Source organism: Ochotona curzoniae, unplaced genomic scaffold, assembly GCF_017591425.1.
Source record: "Ochotona curzoniae isolate NIBS_2020 unplaced genomic scaffold, NIBS_Ocur_1.0 scaffold_2453, whole genome shotgun sequence".
Taxonomy (NCBI): domain Eukaryota; kingdom Metazoa; phylum Chordata; class Mammalia; order Lagomorpha; family Ochotonidae; genus Ochotona; species Ochotona curzoniae.
In genome coordinates this window covers 271,038-284,095 of record NW_024467094.1, presented here as the reverse complement: position 1 = coordinate 284,095, position 13,058 = coordinate 271,038, and the positions used below count along the sequence as shown (strand labels likewise).

At 58.8% G+C, this 13,058-nt stretch overlaps 1 protein-coding gene across 1 annotated transcript in view; it reads right to left on the bottom strand.

Annotated features, from left to right (window-relative positions):
• Nucleotides 1-1,561: 1,561 nt before the first annotated feature.
• LOC121169893 (dehydrogenase/reductase SDR family member 7B-like) overlaps nucleotides 1,562-13,058 on the bottom strand; it is a 32,994-nt gene continuing 21,497 nt past the window's right edge. The window contains exons 3-7 of the mRNA XM_041000708.1: nucleotides 10,232-10,341; nucleotides 5,089-5,305; nucleotides 4,659-4,751; nucleotides 2,749-2,901; nucleotides 1,562-2,079 (exon numbers count right to left, since the gene is read on the bottom strand). Coding sequence (XP_040856642.1) covers nucleotides 1,874-2,079; nucleotides 2,749-2,901; nucleotides 4,659-4,751; nucleotides 5,089-5,305; nucleotides 10,232-10,341 — 779 coding nt within the window. The 3' untranslated portion in view covers nucleotides 1,562-1,873. The remainder of the gene's footprint in view (nucleotides 2,080-2,748; nucleotides 2,902-4,658; nucleotides 4,752-5,088; nucleotides 5,306-10,231; nucleotides 10,342-13,058) is intronic.

Genomic DNA, 13,058 nt, shown 5'->3' with positions numbered 1-13,058 from the left:
CCGGGGCCAGGGGCACCTGGCGGGCCGAGGGGCGCGTGCTGGGGGGGGCTTGCCGTAAGCTGTGTCGCTGCACCATCCAGAGCCAACCGGGAGCTGCTGACCATTAAAATTATGATGACTGCAGCGCCCACCCGTCTCCTTCCCTGAGTGGGGGGCTCACTTGGACTGCCTGCTCACTGCTGCGGAGCGGGCAGGGCCCCCCAGATGTGCACAAGAACTTGGCCTGGGGGATGGGCTCTAGGTGCTGTCTTGCTGGCACATGGTTGTTCACCCAGCACCTTGGGCCATCAGGAGCCACTGTCACAGCCCCGTGTCAGCAGAGACCAGACGCACAGTGGGATGGCCCTCATGGGCAGAGCCCAGGTCTTGAAGGGCTCTTGCGCTCTCCAGTCTGGGGAGACGGCTCAGCGTGCCCCAGGCCCCTGCCCAGTTGGGTCCCATCACAGCTGCCCCACTCTGGCTCAGTGCTAGTGTGGGGAGTGAGATTCTGTTCCGCAGTAAGTGCGTCTGCTGTCTGCAGTGGGCTAGGAGCCAGTCCCCTTCTTAGCTGCCATCCACTAGGCAGTGGGGACTGGGCTGGGGCGAAACCAGGGGCAAACCCAGCGCTGCCCTCCCCCACAGGCCAGGATCTGCTCTGCCAGGAGCCAGGGCTGGGCACCCTGCAGTGTGCCTCTCCCAGCTTGTGCCTGAATAGCCCTGGCATGCTCTGGGGTGCCTCCTTGGTGTCCTGTTGGCTGTGTCTGGGAGCACCCATGTGGCTTTCTCTCCCATTCCCTGGTTCTGGCTGTGAGTCCTGGGGAACCAAGTGCCTGAACCGTGGCATGCCTGAAGGCAGAACCAGCACAGTGCTGTGTTCTGCAGCCGTCCCCGCAGGCCCAGGGCCGAGACGCCCTCTGCACAGAGTGGGGACTGCCCCTGGCTGTGCACAAAGCCAAGAGCTGCCCGCAGTGCACCAGCTCACCCCGGGCACCTGAATCGGCGTCAGAACACTGAATTCCAGGAGCTCTGTGCTGGGCAGAGCAGGCGTTAGCTGGCCTTGCGCGGAGGCAGCTGTAGGGAGCTGGACCTGGGCAGCTGTTGGCTTTGCCCTGCATTATTTCCTATGTGCGTGACTGGCTAAGACTTCAAAGGCAGCTCACACACTCCTCCAATGTGCATGCCCGGCTGGGATTTGTAAGGCAGGTCACCCTCAGACACAGGGTCCCCTCCCCCCCAGAGCGTGCCCACCTGGGATTTGTGTAAGGCAGGTCTTGTGGAGTGGCACACCTGCCTTGAGGATAGCCACGCTTGTGATGAAGGGGGGTGTGCCAGTCCCTGGGGACCTGGGGAAGACATTGCATGTGCAGGAGTGCATGCTGCTGTGCTCCTGGTGGCCATGGGATGGAGGGGGAGGCAGTCCCCCAGCTGCAGTATCTGACCTAAGGAAGCAGCCTTCGATAGACCAGGCATCTGAGCTAGTGTATCAGTTTTTCTTAACTTTGAAGAAATGAAGCTGACCTTCACCACAAACCTCAGCTCTTTATTGTCCATAAACTGGACAGGTGGGAGAGGGACGCCTGGCTACGGCCAACTGGGACAGCCTGGCCTGGGCAGGTCCTCTCCCTGCTGGCTGCTGTTGCTTAGTAAACTCCTCTTGGAGTGGCACCTGCTGTCCCAGCACCGGCTGGATGAAGGCCAGTAGGGGAACAGGGCTCCTCTCAGGTGCTGCCGTGGGCACTACATGGGACACTGCAAACCGTCCTCAGGCCCACACTCTTGGCTGTGAGGGATGTCCTTGGGTGAGGGTTGGGAGGCTGTGCCACAGCAGGCAGGCAGCCTCAAGAGCTGGCAGGCAGAGGGCCTGACCCGGGACCTCCTGCGCTCCTGTGTGCTGCTAGGAACCCTTGGCCTTGTGCTCCTTCCTGGCCCTAGAGGCCATGAGTCTGAAGAAGAGTCCGGGGGCCAGCGTGCGCAGGTAGATGGCCAGGGAGGGCTGCAGGTCGGCCAGCACCACGTCCTTCTGCTTCCTGCCCACGGCCACCAGCACGGCCTGGGCCACCTGGGTGGGGCTCCGGCCCTGGGCTGTGTTCTTATCCATGGCTGAGGTGAACAAACAGAGCACACACAACCTGAGTGCTGGAATGCAGGCCCAGCACCCTGCACCCGTCAAGGGCCTGGGGGATGCTGGGGCAGATGGGAGCAGAGACAGAGGCCACCTGGGTGTGTGTGTGGGGGGTTCTCCAAGCAGGCCCCCACCAGAGAAGCAACATGACCTCTGAACTCCATGTGATCAGGAGCTGCAGGACCTGGGGTGCACTGCAAGCTTACGCTGGCCAGGCCAGAGGTAGCCAGGGAAGGTCCCCTCCTCCACATCACCTTGGTTTTGCAACCTTAGCGCCCGCTACCCCCTAGGCTCCCTCACCCACCAGCATCTGCCCTGTGCACTGAGAACACAGATGGGAGTTTGTGGACAGGAAATGTGAAGCCCAGGCCCCTGAGTGCTTGCTGCCACACAGAGCATCCATGCCAATGGTCAGGCATGGCTTGGGAGGGTCACAGTGGCAGGGTGGGCAGGAAGGCACCACCAGCCCGACTTGAGGAGGGGCTCTGCGGTACCACCACCCACACCTGCCATGGGGCTGGGGCCAGCTCTCCTGGAACCCTGGAACAGCTGGAGTCGGGGGGCCTCCAGCAGGGTAAGTGGAGACAACCCACCCTCCCTGTCCAAGCACTGTGTCCCTCTGCAGATGCAGGAGGGCCTGGCCTCACCTCCGTATCTAGAACCGTTGGCAGTGACGGCGTTGAGAGAGAGGTTGGTGTGGATGTAGCCGGGGCTGACGACAGTCACCGCAATCTGGTCCTGTTCCAGCTCGGCGCGCAGACAGTCAAAGAATGCCTGGGTGGCATGCTTGGAGGCTGCGTCTGGTGGGGCGGGTGGAGGGGCTGGTGAGTGCCCTGGCTGGGTGGCAGTGAGGACCAGCTGCATCCCATCCCCCCTCTTCACACACATAGCTTTAAACAATGATTAAGTATTTGGAAGGCAGACACACATCTTGCATCTGCTGGTGGATTCTCCCCAGATCCTGCCATGGCCAAGGCTGGGCCAGGCTGAAGCTTGGCACCTGTCTGGGTCTCCCATGTGGGTGGCAGGGACCCAAGCACTTGAAGCGACACCTGCTGCCTCACAGAACGTATGCTTAGCAGGAAGCCGGATGGGAAGCAGGGAAGGCACCTGAACAAGCCCTCCAGCCTGGGATGTGGCCATGGGCCTGCCCATAACTGCTCAAATCTGCCTTCAGAAACGGTGCCGAGTGAGTGCAGTTCCTGCCTGTGACACCTGGAGAGTTACGAGTCGAGACACTGAGTCTCCAGCTTCCTTTCAGATGGTCCAAGAAAAACTGCAGGTGCCATGGCCTTGCGCCACACTGCTGCTCCTGTGTACAAGGCCTGTGTGTGCGTCAGGCCCTGGCAGGCAGCAGCAATGGCTTAAGTAACAGCTTCCTACTCTAACCTCCACTCCTGTGTGCAGGACACGGCCTTGGGCCTCAGCAGAGCTCTGTTTCTTGGTCTCTTCCTGCCTTTCAAATGAGTGAGAAAAGGGCCTGTGCAATGGCTTGATTGGCTAAGCCTCCTGTAAGTGCAGACACCTTATATGGGTAACACCCTCCAGCTCCCTGCTTGTGGCCTGGGAAAGCAGTTGAGGATGGCCCAAAGCCTTGGTCTCTGCGTGGAGACCCAGAAGAGGCTCCTGGTCTTGACTTCTATCAACTCAGCTTTGGCCATTGTCGATTACTTGGGGAGTGAACCAGTGGATAGATCTTTCTCTGTTTCCTTTCTGTAAATCTGATCTGCCTTACCAATAAAAATGGAAAGACAACTGCTTTCTGGGTAGGCATCTGCTGCTGTGACGTGAATGACACAGCTGTATTCACACAGGGAGTCCGTGTGGCAAGTGTGGTTTCTGACTCCACCTCTCTTCATTGTGGAGCCTCCCAGGACCCAGGGGTGAAGGTGTCCCTGTACACGGTGTGTGGGACCTCATGCTTCTGGTCACGCCCTGGCTGTCCAGGGCTCCGACGACGCAATGAGAAGCAGACTGCAGCCTGTGGATGGCTTTGGGTGTCTCATGCACAGCAGAGCCTGGAGGTGGGGACACGCAGCACCATCTTCGCAGCAGTGGATGCTGCAGGCCAGCAGTACTGCTAGGGGCCCTCAAACTCACTTCTGTCCCCTGACAGCCCCCCTGGCAGGGTATGGGGGGCCCAGGGTGCCAACCCCCTAGATGTATCCAATTCCTGGCTAAGCTGTGAACCCTGTACTCTGGGGTGTCCGTGGGCTCAGGCATTCCCTGGGCACAGCTGGTGCCATTGCTGGCTCTCAGTGCTGTTTCCTCCATCTGTGTGGGCACAGCTGGAAGCCCCCACCTTTGCTCTCACCCAGGTAAGCCAGCGCACATTCCCAGTGTATCTCTCAATGTCATGGCCCCTCAGCCACCAACCTTTACATCATCCCGGGGGGTTTAAGAATTGCTGGCACGCCCACCTAGGCTGCCCGAAGTACCTTCTCTCAGCAGCAGCCTGGGCTGGGGCTCCAGGGCACACTCGCTGAGGGCACCTATCTGTGTGCTGCCCTGATGACTCAACTGAAGAGGTGGCTGCAAGGAGGACCTGGATACTCACATGCCGAGCGAAAAGGGATGCTGATTCTGCCCTGGACGCTGCTGATGGCAACCACGTGGCCCTGCTGCCTCTGGATCATGCCAGGAAGGAGTGCTGAGGAGAGACGGTGCAGGCATGGGTGGGGGCCTCAGGGGCGCTCCCTCTAGTGCCAGCCCGCCAGGGGCGGCCAGGGTTCCCTGTTCCAGTGCTGGCAGCAGTCCACTTTGCACACAGTGAAGCGAGGCGAGGAAAGGAGTGATGCTGTGCCAATAGGACCACTGCCGAGGACAGCACCTCAAGTGGAGGCTGGAAATCAGGCAGAGACACAGCACCCGTCCCCTAGCCACAGTGAATCCCCTCCAGCCCTGCCCTGGGGTGGGAGGACAGGACAGCCGAGGCTGGGCCGAGAAAGACCAGCAGAAGCAAAGACAGCCCCATGCCAGGCTGTCACCTTTCGTTAGAGCCACCGGGCCGAAGTAGTTTGTCTCCATGACCTTCCTGTCCACGTCCACGGCCGTGTCCTGGATGGCGCCACGGTAGCTGATGCCGGCATTGTTGATGAGGATGTCCACGTGGCCGAAGCACTGCACGATCTGTGCTGCCGCCACCGCTATGGCCCCAGGGTCTGCGAGGTCGAAGGTCACCGTGTGAGGCTTGTGTGTCTGCACCTGCTCAAACGCCACAGACAGGAGACAGCTGAGCCACCGGCCCTGTGGACTGCAGGGCTCTGCGGGAGGCTACAACACGAAACGACACGACTGCCACAACCCTCTGCCCAAGAGTCAGGGCCCGGGGCTACCTTTCTGCAGGTGCATAGCCGCCTCTGCACTCCACCAACTCCAATCTGGGGCTGCTCGTCCCCTGCCTGGCAGGGCGCCAGCTGCACAGGCCCAAGTCTGATGCTGTACGTGTCCCTGGAGTGGTGTGAGATGCCCCACAGCTCTCGCTGTTCTCTGACCATCACTGTGCTGTCTGGCTTGGGTTAAGTGCCATGCATTCACCTGCATGAGAATCACTTTTGGCAGGCCCCCTGGGTGCCAGGCACTGGGGACATGGCCACTCTTTGCAGGCCCCGTGGGTGCCAGGCACTGGGGACATGGCCACTCTTTGCAGGCCCCCTGGGTGCCAGGCACTGGGGACATGGCACAAGGTGCAGCTGGGTCCTGGAACTTTAGGGAATGCTTATAAGGCTCCAGAGAAACGAGGGATCGAGCAGCCTGACTCAGAGGGCTTTTCCATGAAAGTGAGGGGGTATGAGGGCAGAGCAGGTGGCAGAGCACAGCAGCCCAGCCCTGTGCCCTCTTAGCTGCGCTGGCACCCTCTCAGGTTTCCCCTCTGGGACCTGCCTGCAGCTTCTTCCAGGGCCTGTGCTATTCCCCAGAGACTAGTAGCCAGGAGTCCTGACCAGGGAAGACAGGTGACTCTCCATGCCAGGGAGCACAGGGGGACACTGCTTGCACAGTCCCCAGAGCTGGAAGCGCCAGCATCCTGCTCAGGATGTCCCTTTGAGGAAGAGGGGTCAGGATGGAAGAGCAGATCTGAACAGGCAGAGAGCTGACACCAAGAGGTGGCACTGTGTCTGAAGAGAACCGAGAAGAGGATGGCGACTGGTGAGCAGAGGGACCCGCGGGCTCTCACCACACAGCCAGGCAGCCCAGCACAGGAGCTGTGGACATCGGGGTGGGGAGAGAGCAAGGAGCTCTCCTGGAGCTGGAAGCCTTCCAACGCTGAGGTAGGACCCTAGGTGAGACAGAGCTTGGGCGGGATCCCAGGTGAGGCAGGGCCCCAGGCGGGGTAGGGTCCCAGGCAGAGGCAGGGCCCCAGGTGGGGTAGGGTCCCAGGCAGAGTAGGGCCCTAGGCAGTGTAGGGTCCCAGGTGAGGCAGGGCCCCAGGCGGGGTAGGGTCCCAGGCAGAGGCAGGGCCCCAGGTGGGGTAGGGTCCCAGGCAGAGTAGGGCCCTAGGCAGTGTAGGGTCCCAGGTGAGGCAGGGCCCCAGGCGGGGTAGGGTTCCAGGCAGAGGCAGGGTCCCAGATGGGGTAGGGCCCCGGGCGGGGTAGGGTTCCAGGCAGAGGCAGGGTCCCAGATGGGGTAGGGCCCCGGGCGGGGTAGGGTTCCAGGCAGAGGCAGGGTCCCAGATGGGGTAGGGCTCCAGGTGAGGCAGGGCAATCAGATGCCCACAGCCAGAGAGGCAGTTCCTCTCCTGCCTCATCTTCAGCGTGATGGCCAGAGGACTTATCTGCAGAAATCTTGGAATGCCAAAGCCAGCGGGCTGATAGATTCAAGTGCTAATGAACAAAACCAAGCAAACCAACCAGCCCCAAACTCTGCCTGGTGTGACTATTCTCCAAATAACCAGAGCCGAAGGAGTTCCGGCCGGCAGCCCTGCCCCGCAGGGAGCGCTCACGGGGACCTGGCTGGGCAGGAAAGGAAGGGGCCGGTGAGCGACCTGGCAGGCAGCGGAGGAGACAGCCACCTCCAGGAGTCGCACCCCTCCCCTCCAGCTGCGATGCTGGCTTAGGGCTCTGCTTTTCTACACCACCTGAAGAGCCATGTTACAGAGCAAACAGGGGACGGAGCTGTGACCCGTCACACGAACAGGAAGGGAGACAGTGTTCCTATCTGCTACTGAAACGGAATGGTGTGTTGGTGTTGGAACTTCAGTACAGGGATGGAACCCCCAGGCAGCCACCAAGAAAACATACATGGGGGTGCAGGGGAAGGACACAAAAAGAGAAAACATTTCACTACCAAAAACTCAGCTAAACACAAACGAACAGGATGGGAAGAATGAGAGGGAAAAAGTCAGGTGCCAGGGAAGTGGGCAGAAGTCGGCCACACTTCCTCAGGGATTACTTTAGACACGAACAGATTAACGTCTCCAATCAAAAAAGACAGAAATGGGCAGAATGGATCTTCTTTATTTGAAAGGCAGAGTTACAGAGGGTCTGTCTGCTGGCTCACTCCTGAAATGGCTGCAGTGGCTGGAGTTGAGCCGGTGTGGTTCAGAATCTGCAGCATGGAGCTTCCGCTGGGGCTCCCACATGGGTGCCAGGGACCCGAGGACCTGAGCCGCCATCCACTGCTTTCCAGGCACAATAGCAGGGAGCTGGATCGGAAGTTAAGCAGCTGGGACGGGACTTGAACCAGTGTCCGTGGGGGATGCCGGCACCACAGATGGAGGCTTAACCTCACTACGCCATGGTGTGGGCTCCAGAATGGATCTTGTAGAAAGGGATCCACTCACACACTATCTATGTATAAGAAGTTCACTTTAGGCCCGAAATTACAAGTGGGTTGAAAGTGAAAGGATGGGGGGCTACTGTGGTGTCTCAACAGGCAATTCTCTGCAAGTGGAGGATGCCCCAAAGCCTTGGGAACATGGGAGACCCAGAAAGAGCTCCTGGCTCCTGGCTTTGGATCGGTTTAGCTCCGGCCAAAGTCCCCACTGTGGCCAGTTGGGGACTGAACCAGTGGTTGGAAGATTTCACTGTCACTCTGCCTTTTTCTCCCTCATTCAATGCAATTCCTACAAAACAACAACAAAACCACCTGATGATATTTTCTTTTTCTCAGAAATAGTGAAAACCAATTCCTATGGGACAGCAGTGGATCATGAATAGCTAAAACAATCCTGAAAGCGCTCTTCGACCCCAGTACTAGAAACCCGCAGTGATGAAAGCGGAAAAGCACCGACACGGACAAATACATCAATGTAACAGAACAAAGAGCCTCAAGTGTGTGGGCCACTGCAAGGTGCCAAGAACTGTCCAGTAGGGAGCCCTCAACAAGCAGGGTTGGTCAAAGTGGACACCCAAGGGCGGGCACCAGTCAAGTCACTGCCTGCAGTCCCAGCACGCGTATGGGCACCTGTTTGTTCCTCCTGAAGTCATGCTCCCTGGGAAAGCAGCAGAGGATGGCCCAAGTGCTCAGGCCCCGGCGCCCACGCGGGAGACCCGGCTGCAGCTCCCGGCTTCACACCGGCCTAGCTCTAGCCGTTGAAGGCACGTGGGGATTGAACCAGTGGATGGAACATCTGCCTCTAATTCTTTTAGATAAGTAAAATAAAATCTTCAAAATAGATAAATACAGTAGAAGATTCACACTCTGAACAATGAGGCTGAAGCTCTATCTAATACCATATCTAAGAGTTGCAAGTAAAAAACCCCTCATAGACCTCATAAAAACTCAACGGGTGTGGTCGCTCAACAGGCTAATCCTTCACCTGCAGCGCCTGCTTACATCCACATGGGTGCTGGTTGGAGTCCCAGCTGCTCCACTTCCACAAGCTCCCTGCTTGTGGCCTGGGAAAGCAAAGATGGCTGGCTCAAGCCCTTGGGTTCTTGCACTTCAGTGGGAGGCCTGGAAGAAGCTTCTGGCCCCTGGCTTTGGATCGGTTCAGCTTTGGGCAATGTAGTCATTTAGGGAATGCAGGGCAGCTTCTCTCTGTAAAGCTGCCCTTCAAATAAAAATAAGTAAATATTAAGAAAAGTTATAGAAGAAAGCACTGGAGAAAAATCTTCATGACAATGGACTCTGTAACAACTTGACAGATGTGACATCCAAAACATGAACAAACCAAACAAACCTAAAGAACTGCCACCACAACAAAAGCAGATGAACTGCATTTCATTAAAAACAAAGCTTTTTATATAGAAGACAGTCTACTGATTAGGAGAAGGTACCCGAGGCTGGCGGACCTGATGAGCAAAACCCAACAAGAATTCCCAGCCGCCTGCTTCTGCTAGGGCAGAGAACAGAGGTGCTCCTGTAAAGGCGTACAAATGCCGGGAAAGCATGAGCACACACACTCAGCCCCTTCGGGACAGGGAAACAGACATGAGACCACGGGGAGCGTCACTTCCTACCGGGATGAAGAGAATCACGAAGGTGAGGCCCCCCCAGCCAGGGGCCCTGCTGGTGGGGTGCTGCTGCTGCTACTGTGGCAAGCATCTCAGCAGAGCCACCTTCCCTCCCAAGGCTGAGATGGCCAGACTGCCTGGCAAGGTGGCTCAGAACAGCAAACACTGCGATGCAGGACCCTGAGTACCAACGCTCACTAGAGTCAAAGGGTGGGAAACCAGCAGAGGGACAGGTAAGCCTGTCACACACACACACACACACACACACACACACACACACACGCAGCGGAGTATCGCTCAGCCTTCAACAGGATGCTGACCCTGGCACAGGCTGCAGCAGGAGGACAGCTTGCCAATGGCATGTGAGGCACCAAAGGCAGCCGTCATGCACGGACATGGGGTGATTTCCCCCCATGGTGGGGATCTGGAGTGGTTCCACTCACAGGAACAGAGAGACATCGAGAGGGCTTCCAGGGGCTGTTTGACGGGCGCAGCACTTTGGTGGGGATGTTGGGGGAGTGTTGGATGTGGAGAGTGGTTCACACCGCTGAGCTATGCGTTAATAAATGGCTGACACACCGCATGCTATACAGTTGACTTAATGGCTTCAGATCTGTGACTGTTTTGGAAGGTCACTGCTAACCCCAAACACTGAGGGTGCAATGTGCCATGTTGTGGGGATCCCCCTGGGACCAATCCACCCTTCTCCCCCAAGCACAGCGGCCCCGGGGCTCACCTTGGTGGCAGGAGTGGCAATGAGCTCTCTGGCGAGTTCCTCCAGGGCCTCCACGTTCCGGCCACAGAGCACGAGCTTAGCCCCCGAGGCGTGGAACACTTTGGCACACTCTGAGGAAGGAGGTAAGCATCCTGAGGCCAAGGCAGGCCTGAGCTGCCCACCCGCCAGCCCTCCCCAACGTGGCACAGCATAGCATCTCTGCTCCGGCCCGTCAGCCCACGGTAGAGCCCACATCCACACTGGAGCCAGGCACAGAGGCAGCTCGTGGAGAATGGCTAAGTAAGCTCCGTGCTCAGAACATTCCACAAGCAGCCCTGTGGCCAGCGTCCCATTTGCCCACGAAGCATCAGCAATGTTCCCCCAGGTCATGCGGCAAAGCCACCCGGATGTTGTGGTCTCTGGACCCCATGCTGCAGCCCTGGCCAGCTCAACTCCCAGCAACACAGATGCGCTCGGGGCACTCACACAGACTGGGGGACAGGGGCCAGAGTCCTGCAGTCAAGCGTGTGAAGTCACCAGGGCCAGGGGTGATGACACCGGGTAGTAGTGGGGGTCTCACAGCCTGGTTGGGCTGGGGGCTGAGCTCACAGGTGAATGCCGGCCACAGCAAAGGACTCCTCCTGCCGCCAGGACGATGGGGACCGGGCCAGGCCAGGCTCCAAGAAGCCAAGCCCAATGTGACAGACAGGGCTCGTTCTCACTCAATTCGGGCTTCAAGCGATATAACTGAACTCACACTGGGGCATAGCAAAAAGAGAACTCAACTCCAGAATGAAGAGAGAGCTGGTGGCTTGGTGGCCTCTGGCCGGGCTTCCTTGAGCCACCTTCTCCAGGACACGGGCAGGCGGGCAGCCTGCTTCCCGAATCCCAGGGAAGGCCTTTGGTCAGTAACCTGGGAACTCAGTTCTTTTTAAAAAATTTATTTATTGGAAAGCCAGTTACAGAGAGCGAGTGAGAAACAGATCTTCTATCCAGTGGCCACAGTAGCTAAGGCTGGGTCAAGCCCAAGCCGGGAACTTTGGGCTCCCACGTGGGTGGCAAGGGCCCCAAGCACAAGGGCCATCTTCCACTGCTTTCCCAGGCCCTTAGCAGGGAGCTGGATGGGAGGTGGAGCAGCCGGGACTCTAACCTGCGCCCATCCGAGATCCCAGCACTGCAGGTGCAGCATTATCCACTACACTGCAGTGTTTGAAGAGCTAGAGCCCAGAGGTGAGGGACAGGGACAGAGTGGGACGCACACAGGCAAGTGGGCTCCCACCGTGGTCGGCTCTGTGCCCTTCATTGTCCTCTTATATAAGAAACAGATGAACAACACAGCTCCCTCGGCTGACCGTGTGGGGCCGGTACTCTGCGGCCTTCTCATAAGCCTCTGAAAGCTGCCTGATGTGACCCACAGCTCGCCTGTCTGGGGTCTGAGAGGCACTGCCCATGCTCACCTAAGGCCTTGTCTCCTTCAAACACTCCCGGGCCCCAGTGACCATGGCACAGCCACTGGGGCAGCCACACGAGCCCAGATGGAACCTCAGTGGTGTGCGCTATGGCTTAGAGGGGTACAGGCCCGCCCTGCGGGGCCGTTTCATCTCAGGGTAAGCAGTTGGAGAATGAGGGTGGTCACAGCCCTCGCAGAGGGGCCCACTGTGTGTGTTGGCCTCAGCCCTTCCCTCACAGACCTGCCCACCTCCCCAGAGCTGGAGGGGTGCAGTGGGGCGCCCTCTCTGAACCTTCTCTGCAGAAGGTTTGGCTGCTCGGCTCTCTGGCACACAGGACAAAGGCCAGGGCCCAGAGCGAGCTGCAGCCTGTGGCTGCCCATCCCTGGGAGGTGTGGCGTGGCCAGAGCGGCAGCCTCCATCAGTGAGCTGCCTCAGCAGAGTGGCAGGGGGGTCTCGGGGTGTGGTGGAGGGCAGAGGCCGCCATCCAAGCCAGCTGCCGGCATTCCTGACTCTCGTGTGGTTGGTTCGGTCAGAGCCTGAGAACTTTGGCCCATTTTCACTGCGGTGAGCAACCCCGCGGGGTACAGATGCACCATACAGTTAGGGCAGTGTGTTAGAGGACGTCGCCTCCCTCTCTACTTTGGGCAAAGCCAAAGTGGCAGGAAATCAAAGCCATTCAGGGAGCAGCAAAGGTGGGGACAGCCGACTAGAAGTCGTCCATCTACCCTTCTAGAAAATGCTGGTTTGGGGAAGCAGGAAGGTCCCGGGAGGAGGAAGGCAGCTCCATCTATTCAGGCTGGATCGCCAACATGGGCTCAGAAATCAATGGGGCTATGCAGCGCCATGCAGGGCCATGTAGGGCCACGCAGGCCCAAGGAGGCGCGGGGAACAGGCCGTTCCTTCGCTCAATGGTCCCATTGTTGGCAAGGACAGGCTCCTGGAGCTTTTGCCCACCACCCAGGAGACAGTGGGAGGGGACAGGAAGCCGTCAGGGCCCTTGTCACTCAGGCCCAGCTGCCGTGGAGCTGACAGGGCAGGGGCTGGCAATGACCTTGGTGCCTGTCCTAAGGTGGCTGGCAGTTCAGAGGCTGCTGTCACCTTCTCTGAGATGGCACCTCAGATGCTGGACATGGTGCCATGCGGCGGGGGAAGGGCGCAGAGCATGTGTTTCCACGGGCTTCCCAAGGACTGAGTGAATACACAGGGGCTTCTCCTCCCTCCACATTCCTGGTGGCCTGGGAGTGGGGAGGTGAGGAGAGCTCCACCCACCCCACCAGTCGCCAGCACGCTTCTCTCTGGGACCCAAAGCAGCAGCTGCTGCCTGTCCTACACAGGAGTGGAGTGCAGTCAGGGACAAGACTGAGTGGCAGGCCTGGGGGCAGCTGGCTATCGGGTCT